This window comes from Callorhinus ursinus, unplaced genomic scaffold (genome assembly GCF_003265705.2).
Source record: "Callorhinus ursinus isolate GAN/ISIS: 27379988/994484 unplaced genomic scaffold, GSC_fseal_2.0 scaffold9, whole genome shotgun sequence".
Taxonomy (NCBI): domain Eukaryota; kingdom Metazoa; phylum Chordata; class Mammalia; order Carnivora; family Otariidae; genus Callorhinus; species Callorhinus ursinus.
The window spans coordinates 8,240,389-8,254,142 of NW_027397071.1; the positions used below are offsets into that span (position 1 = coordinate 8,240,389).

The 13,754-nt window shown below is 36.7% G+C and overlaps 1 protein-coding gene across 3 annotated transcripts in view; it reads right to left on the reverse strand.

The window, feature by feature from the left end:
- CEPT1 (choline/ethanolamine phosphotransferase 1) overlaps positions 1-13,717 on the reverse strand; it is a 37,264-nt gene extending 23,547 nt beyond the window's left edge. Inside the window, exons 1-3 of one of the 3 annotated variants that reach the window (XM_073896158.1) lie at positions 13,614-13,717; positions 6,505-6,914; positions 970-1,117 (exon numbers count right to left, since the gene is read on the reverse strand). In XM_073896158.1, the coding sequence (XP_073752259.1) occupies positions 970-1,117; positions 6,505-6,843 (487 nt within the window). In that variant the 5' untranslated portion in view covers positions 6,844-6,914; positions 13,614-13,717. Of the gene's footprint in view, positions 1-969; positions 1,118-6,504; positions 6,915-13,492 lie in introns of all 3 variants that reach the window. The other 2 variants (XM_025872389.1, XM_025872390.2) reach the window with 2 other exon arrangements.
- Between the last annotated feature and the right edge of the window lie 37 nt (positions 13,718-13,754).

The window sequence follows — 13,754 nt, forward strand, 5'->3', positions numbered from 1 at the left end:
AATCTGAGTTCAGGAGGTAAAATTATCATGGGTTTTTGTTTCTTTTAAAAATATTTAAAATGCTATGCCAAATGACAAGAAATCAACAGAAAAACTAAGTAAAAATATGTGTGTGTGTGTGTGTGTGCATGTGTGTGTAATTCCTATCAGGAAGGCTAGATAGAAACTGTCATTTAGTTTCTAAATCTTTTTCCCTTTCAAAGAATACTAAAATATTCTTAAAGTACTAAAATATTCTTTTTAAAACAGTACAAAGATATATCACCTATAATCTAATATGTAGTAACTCATCTACTGCTAGCACTTTAGTATATTTCTTTCTAGTCTTTTTTTTTTTTAAAGATTTTATTTATTTGAGAGAAAGAGAGATAGCGACAGAGATAGTGAGAGAGAGCATGAACAGAAAGGAGAGGGAGAAGCAGGCTCCCCACCAAGCAGGAAGCCTGATGTTGGGCTGGATCCCAGGACCCTGGGATCACGACCTGAGCCGAAGGTGGATGCTTAACCAGCTAAGCCACCCAGATGCCCCCTTCCTAGTCTTTTTATCCAAGCCCATTACCAGTTATACTCCAAGTCTACAACATAATCTTAAACATCCACAGAATATCCATTTAAATATAAAGACCACGAATTTCCTAGTCTCCCACTCTTGTATTCATCTATAATTTATGAGATTTTTGATAATGACAATAAAATCTTTTAAAAAGATTTTAAAAACGATAGGTGCCAAAAGAATAATATTTAGATTTAAAAATAACTTCAGTAGAAATAATTTCTAAATTTCCCCATATAGGCAATAGTGAACAAATATTAACTGTATTTATAGTCTTTTGAAAACATTAAAACTTGATATAAATCACTTATTCAGATAACTATCATAACACCATAAACCTCTTATTTATTCCAACACTTTTCTCACATTAATTTTTTCACTATTAATCATTAACATTAAAAAAAAATCAACAATACCTGTTGATAGTGAATCACAGCCATGATCAAAAAGTTCTCCCAAAGGAGAACTGCTATTGGTTCTTCTTGCCTGTTTCCCATCTATAGCGTCCAAAGACTGGTAAATGAAAAGGCCACATGCACAAGCAATATATGCCCACAGAGGAGCCTGTGAAACAAATAAGAAACGTAAGCGTTATAAAGACATTCATTACTATGTTTCATTGATAATATTTTTACTCACAGATATTTTATTTATTCTCCAGAGAAATACTACTGGTTGGAAGCTATGGGAGAGGATCCAAGAGCTATGTGATGAAAAACTTTTTGAGACAATTGGAATTGTAAAAGAATCAAATTCTTTGCTTTGTAGGGGTGCTTAAGCAGATGCTGGATAACTACTTCATAAGGTTATATAAGAGATCAGACTAGGTAACTTCCATTAACATTCCTCCTAACATTTAGACTCTTAAGAGTCAATTAAAAAATAATCTAGTATAGTTCTTCCCAAATTGTATCTTTCAAGATGTTTACATGTCTTATGTGAAGAAAATGAATTCCACGCTAAACTCATGTGGGAAATATTGGATTAAACAATGTTAAACAGACTTCTCTACTGCAGGACTTCTTCCAGCCATTAATCTTGCTAATACACACCGTGAATATTCAAGAAGGGGGACACAATATGCTGCCATTTTCCAAATTTATTTGAGCATGTAACCTATTTTTCAACACACTTCTTCAGCGTTCCATGGAATGACACTAGGGAAATGATGATCTAGTACACAGAGTGCTTAGAACATTATTTTTCAAATATTTATGGGCACATTTTCAAGGAACAATTTCTTTTCCCAGACAGAAACTGAACCACTAATACTGGATTTAAATGTTGTGTTAAAAAAGGGGAACTTCTATTTGACGTGTTCTCTTTAAGAATGTGGAAGAGTGTTTTTTATCACTTTTCACTATTTTCCCATGCCCAAGCGATGAAAAAATTTCTATAATCACAAGGTATTTTCTCAGGTATTGGTTATCAAGTTAAACCGAGTGTTAAATGCTCACAGCAGCAAATTAAAACTACTCAGAGCTGCAAATAATATTTATATTCTGTACTGCAAAGAGGTTTCTTTCAAAATTCTATTTAGTTCTCAGTATTAAAGGTAAGGATCTTCTCTTAAACATTTTCTTAAGAGTCTCATATTTTAGAACACTGAAGCTATCAAAAGGACCATAGCCTAAACCAGAGTTACAAACCCTGAAAGCAATGACTGTGATTGTGTAATCATACTTTATGTGCAAGGTCACTGGACTGATTAATCTTGTGACTAAGAACCCCACCTTCCAGACTTTAAGTCTACTGCTTCTTGCTCCTAAAGGAATCTAGTAACTCTCTAGAGCTGCTCTGTCCTACATTAGCCATTTTAGTTTAGATTATTAGATATATTTTTGATTATTTTAGTTTCAGTTTAGATTATTAGATATATTTGGATTAGCTATTTTAGTTTAGATTCACTAAAATTAAATAAAACTAAAAACACAGTTCCTCAGCTACACTAGGCACATTTCAAGTGCTCAAGAGTCAGATGTGGCTATGGCTACCACACCGGACCACACAGACACAGAACATAACTATCATCACAGAAATTTCTAATGGACAGTACTGCTTTACAGGACTAGAAAGCTGGGGACTTCTTGGGGTCTAAACTTTGGATTTAAATGGGGGCAAAGTGTTAGTCTGAAACAGAGACAGCTTCAACTCTCAGTATACACACAGTCCTAGAAAATGGCAATATAGTAATTACATATATATAAGAGAAAGCAAAATCTTGTAGTCTCCAGATCGTTCTTTCTTCCTGTGAATCTGTAGAATACTAAACTAATATTTACATATTTCTTCCTTGTTCCCATTCTTTCACAACTCAGAAGTATTTTAGGAAGAAAGCTTTCAGGGGCGCCTGGGTGGCTCAGTCGGTTAAGCGTCTGCCTTCGGCTCACGTCATGATCCCAGGGTCCTGGGACTGAACCCTGCATTGGGCTCTCTGCTCAGCAAGAAGCCTGCTTCTCACTCTCCCTCTGCATACCCCTCTGCCTACTTGTACTCTCTCTCTCAAATAAATAAAACCTTAAAAAAAAAAAAAAAGGAGGAAAACCTTCTCATTCAGGAATAAGTCTGGTCTCAGCTGGTTTAAGAGCCTGAGAGATACACTGAATCAATAAAGGAACACATTTATCATTCAGGAAAGCATCACACCCTGATAGGTGGGTGGAGAAGAATCAGCATAGGAAAATAACCTTATCACAATCAGGCAATGAACTGACTTGCAAAATCTTGCAGAGATGTTCTTATATGAGTCAACTCATGTGAAAAAATTCTAAGAAACATGGTTTTATGAAGCTTTTGAAACAGAACTGTGGGGTTTAAACACATACAAATGTGTACATATGCTGATGCAATAGTGTTTATTTTTTTCTTTTTCTGGGAGGATATAGCAAAAACTTATTTACATTATGTACAAGAAGAGGAATTAGAGGTAAGAGTGGAAAGGGAAGTCAGGTAAAAAAGATTTTACTTTTGTTTTATTCCTTTCTATTTGAATTTTTCCAACTATGTAATGTTTCCCCTTTCCTTTTCAATGTCAGTAGGAGTCTGGGCAGTAAGATTATGGGCAATGTGCCACTTTAATTTTCTTTCCAATCTTCTATATTAAAAAAAAAAATCTAAGAAATTTCTTAGCAAATCAGATCAAAAACATTAAATTTGGTAATATAAAACAAAAACAAATGAATGTTAAACAAAAAACTCTTATCATATTCCAAAAAGTTATATTTAAACCTGATGGGAGCTCTCACTGGTAACAGCACATAGCTCAATCCTGGTTTTCCTGTGTATAAAATAGCTAATACCAACTTATCTATCTTATGCGGCAAAGGTAACTCAAGCATATGTAACATATAATAAGCTGCAAGATAAATTCCAAATTAACTTAGGAAACTAAAACCAAAGCTACTAGCTGATAAGATTTAAATACTTTGGCTCAGAAACAGATCATGAGGATATTTTGGTATCCATATAAAAAGGGCTAAGTCTACATTTCTACCTTAGAAATGTGAAAAGTAAGGGCTGATTTTCCTTTCTTATCTACTGGAAAGTTATTTTCTAAAAAGAATGGCAAACTCCGCAGAAACCATCACAATAGTGACATTCTTTTCTACTAGAAAGATTATCTGAAACTCTAATGTATTAAAAGAAAATCAGTAACAAAAAAAACATATGGAAAGTTCACAATACCTGGTGACATGAAATTTAATGTTCACCTACTGGGACAAGGCCATAGGAATTAGAGCTAAAATGAATGAGAATGTCCCTGAGTAATCAATTTATGGAACACTTTGACTCCAAAACAGGGATTAAAAAAAAATAAATAAATTCAATAAGGACTTAAATAATTTGTGATACCATATATATGTATTATTAGGGGCAATCAGGATAAGAGGAAGGTTGTGGGAAAGAACATGTTACATACTTCGTGTTTTTGACCAATGAAATAATAACCACTTATTGAGCATTATGTTAGGCACTCTAAATGGATAATTTTTATTTCTCTTAATACCACAAAATAAAATTTCAAAGGATAAACTGTGACTTAAGAGAATTTACATAATTTACTGAAGATCACAGAGATATAAGAAGACATGGAAGACAGCCATGACCTATTTTAATGCACTGTGATCTAAAGCCTAACTAGAATTTCTACTGTGCAGCTATAAATACATCCAGGCATAGCCTTTGTGGGACACTACCTTCCCTAGCAGAGCACCAAACAGTGGTTCGAGTCATGTTCTACCTTGATTCCTCCTAGCAGCAATTCTGAAAAGTTCTCTGTGATTAGAATAGTTCCCATTCTGGAAGTTTCCTCAATAAATGTATTCAATAAATGACTATTAGTGGTTGAGCTACCTTTGAACTTGCGCTCAGTCCCTGATCCCCATCATGGAACTAGCTTAGGATTGTTGGAGAGCTTCCTTTAGAATCAACACACCTCCCCGTTGTTCTGCTGTATCTCTAAGGATGTGTGAGACCTGGACCAAGTTCCTCTGGAAGTGGCTATCAAATAAGCCACAGGTAAAATAGTTCAAAGGACATGTGATAAAGAATCCCAGAACACATTTAAACAGTCATACTGGTTTTTGTTTTTTAAGTTTTTTGTTTTTAAGTTTTGTTTTTTTAAGTTTCCTGATTGATATAAAGGAAGATAGTTAAGAAAATGATAAAAATCAGAAATATATTCATACAATCTGTATGAATATACAATCTGTATGGACGGGATTTGTACAGTAAAAGAGGAATTAAAAGAAAAGTATTCAAGGGTGACAAAAAAATGAACATCTGGAAGAAGACAAAAAAACAAGTAAACGTGTTTTATAGGTAACTGTGAAGTTCAACAGCCATTTACTTTAAGAGCTATATGTGGAAACAAATGAATTGATGATAACCAAAAAGGACAGACAGAGGGTTGGATGGTGATAATTTTACTGCAAAGAACAAATCATCTGAAAGGACTACTTAAATGATTACTTCAAGTTTAAAACAAGGTAAGAACTATTGTGACCGTGATGATTTCATATGGTTCAGAATCACCTCTGACACCTTCAGTTGAGGATCCCCTTCTATCTTCTTGATTACCCGGGACTGATCCCTCGGATTATTACAGGCACAATAAATGTTTCTGATTCTCTTCCATTTACCTCACTATTTTAGTTCCCTTTTTATCAAGGAAATTTTAAAACCAAAGAGATAAATATCGATTTACTTGTTCCGATGAAGAGCTCTAGTTTCAGTTTTGGTTTTAAGTAATGGATGGGTACAGAGGGTAAGAGAGGGACCAGCAATAGAGACTTGTGCTTAAGAAGGCCCAGGAAGAAAGTCTTCGTCAGCAATAACTGCTCCCCTTCTTAACAGCAGCCATTGCAGAATACACAACAGGAAATGTATTATATTGACTTTTTCTTATATGTCTTTTGCTTTGTTAGTATAAGAGAGATAGACCTGAGGCCTATCAGTCACATATATTTACAGGAAGAGAAAAGGGATATTTGAACAATTCTCACAGGAATAGAGAGGAAACCACTTTTGATAAAACTGATTTACAGCTGTGCCATCTCACTACTAGAGACTTTTTCTCTCCGATCATTTTAAACTTTGCTAAGATTTCATTCAGCTATTAAAATATTTTAAAAAAATTCACTCATTTTTAAAAACTTTTTTTATATTAAAATTTACTGATTTTAAAAGGAATATCTTTACGTGTTAATCCCTGATAACATTAATTTACCTACTAGAATCAGATTCCACCTTTTGCTTCTGGGTTTCATAAACAGAGTGTATAAAATAGACTGCAGTTATAATCTTTATTAATAGTATGTGTGATACGGTATTTAAAACAGTTGATAAACAGCTGTCAAATCAAATTATCTTTAGCTAAAGTGACCTAAAAATCCCAATTACAGTTTTGGGTACATAACAAATGCTCAAATCTGTTAAGAAATTTATCTTACCTGCTCTGTAGCTGTGGGACAATAGAAGACTAATAAAACAGTTGTACAGATGTTTATTGACAATCCAATGATGGTGATGAGATTTGGGGCAATCCAGGAGGGAACTCTTCCAACTAGCCATTCCCAATACCCCTGCATTAAGGGCTCAAGCAAGGACCGTCCAGCACTCTGATATCTGTGTTCTTCTAGCCGCTTTAGTTGATGTCTTGACAATGGTGGTGTAGGTAACTGAAACAATTTATTTAATACACACCCTGGAGTACTCATATGCCCGAAGCCCACAGGGGACTCCGGGTGAGAATCTCCACATCGTTTCCTCGTTGACCGATGCCCACTCATGGATCTTGGCTGTCTTTTATTTGAAGAGAATAATTTATCTTGTTTCACGGCTTTTTGTGGCTGGTCTTTACCTGAACAAAAGAGAAAAAGATACATCTGTCAGCCACTATTTATATCAATGTCAGTAAATTTTAAAAAACAAACTAGTAACAGTAATGCATATCAAACAGATCAGAACACCAGGGATCTGTTTTTAGTTCTTGTTCTTATTGATGGTGTGCGCCAAAAGAAGTCATATAACCTCACCCTCAGATGAAAAATATTAAGGGATTTTAATAGTAATATGCTTCTTGATACCTTACAGCTTGGCTGACTTCAAAGCTCTTGCCTTTTTTTCCTATCTCACACTGATTTCAGTAATACAACAGAACAAATCTTAGAAATGACCTAATCATTTCACATACATGGACACTGAGGTCCAAAGGCATACCCAAAGACAGCTAGCAAATTAGTATTAATATCAGAGGAATGACTTGAATAGTATGGGTCTTAAATCAGATTTTAATTTAATGTTAACAGCTAACATTGGGCACTTACTACACACTAACACTTCAAGCATGTTTCACATTTTAACTCATTTAATCCTCACAACAACTCTAGAAGGTAAAGATTATTAATTATCCCCATTATTACAGAAAATGAAACTAAGGCACAGGGTCTAACTTGTCCAAGCTCATACAGTTGGTAAGTGAGGTTCACACAAACACAGGGTTTCTGTCTAAGCTAAATTGAAGGATAAAACTTACAAGTGGAAAGGGATATTGATGACATTTTAGGCAGGGGTGAAGAGCAAAAAAAAAACCCCACAAAAAAACCCCTAACCCTAGGAAGACAGAATATACATATTAGCAGAGTGACCTAATAATACCTAATAAAACTAAAGTAGTAAGAAAAAAGTGTAAGTGTATTTTTTTTTAAGATTTTATTTATTTATTTGAGAAAGAAAGAATGAGAGACAGAGAGCACGAGAGGGAAGAGGGTCAGAGGGAGAAGCAGACTCCCCGCCGAGCAGGGAGCCCGATGCGGGACTCGATCCCGGGACTCCAGGATCATGACCTGAGCCGAAGGCAGTCGCTTAACCAACTGAGCCACCCAGGCGCCCAAAAGTGTAAGTGTATTAAGTGATGACTATTCATAAAGGACCTTGAGTTTAATCCCTGAAGTACTTGCACTTGACTTAGAAAAGATTAAAGATAACATAATTATTATAAATTACTAAGCAACATAAGAAAATGACAAGAATATTTTCAAGATTAAAGGGTAGTTATATATATTCATCAGACTGCAGAATGTAGTAAGAACACTCAAAAATTTGAGCATCTAGAAGAGGGTGGTAAAAACGGAAATGTGAAAGACAGTCAAATCTGTAATTTCTATTTAGAAGGAAGAATCAAGGGAAAGCACTTAGGAATTAGATATGAAAGGTGAAGGAGCAAAAGAAAACACAAATCAACAGAGACAAAAAAGGGAAGTTAGGAAAGAAAACCAGTTACTTTGGCTTGGAGGGTGATGGAAGGGGATCCGGGGATACAGGTTAGAAAGACATAAAAGTAACTTTTTAAGTAGATATGTTTTAGACAAGATCAAATACCTGGAGTTTAAGACTTGAAAATTTCAAGTTATCAACTCTGGATGCTAAAGTCTAGTTTTTTGTTTTGTTTTGTTTTGAAAGTAGAGTAGAAAGTTCTCAACGGGATTAAGTATGAGGAAAAAAGGAAAATAATAAAGAACTGGAGGAAACTCAGGGTTACAGAGCAGAAGAAAGGAAAGCCATAAAAAGATTAAGGTGGGGAGGGATAATCTTGATAGAACTAAAAGGGTAGTGGCATCAAACCAAGAGAGCTGTACTTTGATCTTCTGGTAGAAACCTATCCAGAATGCAATATGAAATTCCCAGAAATGTTCCACTATGGGAATACAGAATGTGATACAGGAAGCAGGACATTTCAACAATGTATCAAACATGCCCAAGACTACTCTCTATCCCCATACATATCAAGTTCCAAAGTTTCAATGTCACCAAGGATCTAGAGTGACAACCAAAATCTCAATCATGTGTCTCAATTGGTTCAGAAAGTAGTTTTGTAATTATCAACCGCCTTAAATAAATTTTCAAAAATCTTAAAAAAATCACCAGTGCCAAAATTTAACTAAAGTGCACTGAGATATAAAATATTGAAATAATTTTCAAACCAAGGCAAATCAAAGCTAATATCTTATTATTTCAAAGAATTCTTCCACACACCCAATTGTATCACAAAATAATTGATTAATGTCAACTGGTTACAAGATCATCTTAGAGAAAGTGACAGACTGATAACCACACAAAACTTAATTTTATAGTAGTCAAATTTTTCTATAAATTAAATGATGCATCTTCAAATTTGGTGAGCTATAATACATCAGCTTTTACAGGATTCAACTTAAAATGGGAATAAAAAGTTTATTCACCTCAATTTATATTTTATTATTGTAGTATTCCATTTTCCTACTGTAAGAATCAAGTGACACATTGAGGGTGCTGGCCTGCTTTTGGCACTAAACAACTATAAGCAACTGATCCTAATGGTTTTAAGTTTGAGCATTTGGCAGGACTGTATGATAAACTGATACCTTCTTTCTCAGTGTTTTCCCCCTCTGACCTAGATTTTTTTATTTTTTTTACTTTTTCTCTTTTAGAAAAGTCTACATTTTGAAAAACCTTCCTAGAACTAGCCATTACATAATTCATACATGAAAAAAAGCCAATGAGGGGCGCCTGGGTGGCTCAGTCGGCTAAGCATCTGCCTTCGGCTCAGGTCATGGTCCCAGGGTCCTGGGATCGAGCCCTGAATCTGGCTCCCTGCTCCGCCCTCTCCCACTCCCCCCCCCAACTTGTGTTCCCTCTCTTGCTGTGCCTCTCTCTGTCAAATAAATAAATAAAATCCTTAAAAAGAAAAAGAAAAAGAAAAAAAGCCAATGAGTTTTTAACTATTTCAATTTGGCAACATTGTCTCTGTGAAGCTATTAGCAACAAGATTGCAAATATAAATTCAGATACATGTAGCCCAACCTACAGATATCTACTTTGCTTTCAATACATGCCTACAGACATAGGCACAGAGGTTGTTGTCACTGCCACAGGTGCATCTCCACTCTTCATTCATCTGATCACATCTGAGCCCCAGAGGCTATTGCAATTCAAACCATCTCAGGGAAAAAACAGGTGTTTTGAACTTCAGCAAAGGAAAAACAAGCATATCTCAAGGGAGTGCAACAGCATAGGTGACTATTATAAAAGATCGAACTTTATGAAGAAAAAGGGAAATAGGATGTGGGATAGGTATATGGAATTGGAGAAGCAAATAGTACAAATATTATTCTAGCCACTTGAGATTTTTTTACCTAGTCAGGCCTATGCCCAAAAGGGTGAAGAGAAAATGTCCTTTTCTTGCCACACTACAAGGAACTAAATCAGTTAATGTAAGGAGTTAAAATTTATTACTGGCTAGCCTAGAAACCACCAGTCATAAGTTTTTATGAGAAAATGAATTCCAAGCTCCAAATGGATTCAGCCAATACTGACTGCAGTAAACAAGATAGCCATTGTCCTGGTTCCCATGTCCAGTTGGAAAATAACTAAAAACAGGTAAACAAGCAAACAGCATTACACATTGTGATGGGTGCTATGAGGAAAGCAAAGTGTGGAGCCAGAAAATAGTAAGGGGTGCACATTTTAGATAAGGTGGTTGAAATCTATGAAGAGGTAGCATTTATATCAAAATCAGAGGAAGAAAAGGAGCTAGCCATTCCAAAAGCAGAAGGAAGAACAGTCCAAGTAAAGGGAACAGGCCCTGAGGCAAGAAAGAGCTTGTCTTGTTCAGGTGCCTTTGAGATCACTATGGCTGGATAGCAATAAATCAGATGGAAGAGTGACATAAAATAAAGTTTGAAAAGCCAGACAATGCAGAGGTTTATAGACCATAGTAAAGAACTGAGATTTTATACTTATGTTTTGAAAAGTTATCAATGAGCTTATAAAACATTTTGTAATTTTGTAGCACAACCTATTTATTAACTGAGGATATAGTTTCATAAATCATAATAGTAAAAGTGAGTATTTTCAGGTGAAAACCTTCCCATCAACCTGGAATTCATTTTGGTATAATACTGATCACAGGCCTATAGCTATTGTAAACTTTCCACTTGTAATCAGCAAATTCCCCTTCTCTGTTATAACCTGGTTCTAGTGCAATACTCATTTCATAGCACTTAATCACATTTTGAACTTTTCTGTTTGTTGTATTGTTTTTGGTCTTTTCCCCACACTGGTCTATTAGCTCCATGAATGCAAAGACCATGCCTGTCTTAACATTCTTTTCCCAGACTCTCCTATCATACCCAACATTAAGTAGGTAATTAGGACTTATTTGTGGAACAAGGAACAAAAATGGTTCATCTAGTATTTAATGACCACCTAGTTGTTCTAGACCCTGAAGAAAGAGACAGACTGAAGTATGCCATCCATGATCCCAAGAGACTCAAGGGGGGTGGGGGGAGGAGAGTCTTATAAACAGCTGAGTTATAACGTGCTGTGAACAAACTGTTGTGGGAGTCCAGAGGAGGGGGGGGCCACGTATGGTCTAACAAAAAATTTTCTTTGTGCAGGCATGAATATTTATGGGAAAAGCCCAACAAAGGTACAAAAATATAATCAGAGATATTTAATGAATACCTTTACTAAAATTACACACAAATTGTGAAGCTAAATCTATGACATAGAACATCTGTGCTTGTAGCAGCTGAGGAAAATGGCATGCTGCCTACATTATTCCTGTGTTCAGCTTTGGGGAACATCTGACAAGTATCCCACTAAAAAAAGGCATCTCCAACTGCTCAGCATAGCATAAGGTAAACTTACACAATATCCAACCTGTAGTCTGAAATTCCAGAATTCCCATCCCCCATGCCTAAGGGTGCCAAGTTTTGAGCTGCACTGATTCAGCAGTATGTTTACAGTCCTTTCACAGGAATTAGTGACTACACAGCTCTTTCCAACCTTTATGGCACTACTAAAGAAAAATACTAATGGCTAACACTATTTGGAAAGTAGAGCAAATAATAAAAAGTAAAAAAAAAAGGGGGGGAAACTAATAGGATCACAGGATTACATTCAGCATTATTTAACAAGTGATACATAGAACAAGTTAGCAAAAACAAAAGCCTTTTCAGCAGACTTGGAAGCAAAAACAGTACTGTGTAATACAATTCAGATCTACTGTTTTGCTGGAGTGAAATCTTACATTCCTAAAAAAAAAAAAAAAACTTCCTCTAGAAAAAAAAAAAAAAAAAAGCAAAAGTCTGGCATTTTACAGATTATTTCCGTATTCCTTTAAAAAAAGACAACACAGCATGACCCTCAAAAGAACATCACCAGCACTTTTAGCCAGCTTAAAGAACTCTACTCCTGCCTAGAAAACAAACTGACTATGCAATAAAATGTAATTTGACTTATAGCAAAGTTTAGAGTTATAGTATTCAAACATTTAAGTGTTTATAATGTAAATTTGAAGAGAGACTGGGTGTGGGAAAGGAAGGAGAATAAATTTATGAAACCCTAAATATTCAGAACAATCTATTATAACTGGACAAAAAAATAAAGATGCCTCTGGCGGAACAGGTTAATACAAGAGGCAGATTTATCGAACTTATTTCTCAAATGGAAGCACTGTACAGAGAAGTTGTACAAGGGGCTCCGACTATAGTTTTTCTCAGCACAAAACAAAAATGCCGCAAAATAAATGCTTTTAGAACTTCAATCGCTGGAACTTTATGTGAATGCCAACGTTCTAAAGTAGTAATGCTAAGTATCCTTACGACAGTCTAACTTGTCGTAAGTCAATTAAATACACATATTGAACACATTCCTATCCTACTAGGTCGAGTGTAGAAACTGAATATTCTCTGCCCACATACAAGATAAGACATTAATATTTGCTGAAAGATAACTATGAATTTGCCTATCATAATATGGATTCATTAATGTACTAAGAAACCTCAAGCAAAATTATATATTCGATACCAATGATGCAAAACAGCAAAATGACACAACGCCAAGCACCGAATTTGAGAAAACAAGTTAAACACAGCTAATTGTAAAGATCCTATTCATCCAGTGTCCCTGGGAACACTTGCAAACACTAGCAACCCTCCCGTCCTTTCTCCTTCCAAGAATACTGCTGAAATAAACCCTATTTATATACTAGAAATATACGCTGAAATTTCTAGAAAAGTTGCTGATCAAGAACGGTGGCCCAGCCACGAAACACCAGCTCCGCATTCCAAAAGGCAGGCCACCCCGGCACCGGATGCAACACGGTTTGGGGACCTGGCAGCACCTGAGCAAGAGGGTGTGGACCTGACATGGCAAGGTCGGTTCCACCAGGGCAGCGCCGCCAGCCCGCCCAGCCCCGGCCGGCCGAGGTTCTCCGCACCACAACTCCCGGCTCCCCCACTCAGCAGCCCCCGGGCTCCCGTGCTAGCACTTCGCCACCTCAATCTCTCCACCCGGGGCCAGAGAGGCAGGCGCCCCTCGCCCTCCCCACAACCCGAGTGCGAGGCCAGCCGGCGCAAGGAAGCACTGCGTTCGCCTCGCTGAGTCCATACACACCTATATTCCAATGCCCCACCCCAGAGCATGCAGCTCTCTCTCCACGCCTCTCGAGAGTCGTGCCCCCCAACACGTCCGTCACACCCGGCCATCTTCCCAAGGCCGAGCCCCGCAGCCTTACCCCGACCCCCGAATGCACGCTGCTAGAAATTAGACCTCCGCCTCCAGACGACTGAGTGACTCTGAACGGCGGCAGCCCGTTCGCGACACTTTCGCGTTGCCGTAAAGGGATACAGGGTCGGAACGAGCGGCGGCGCGGGCG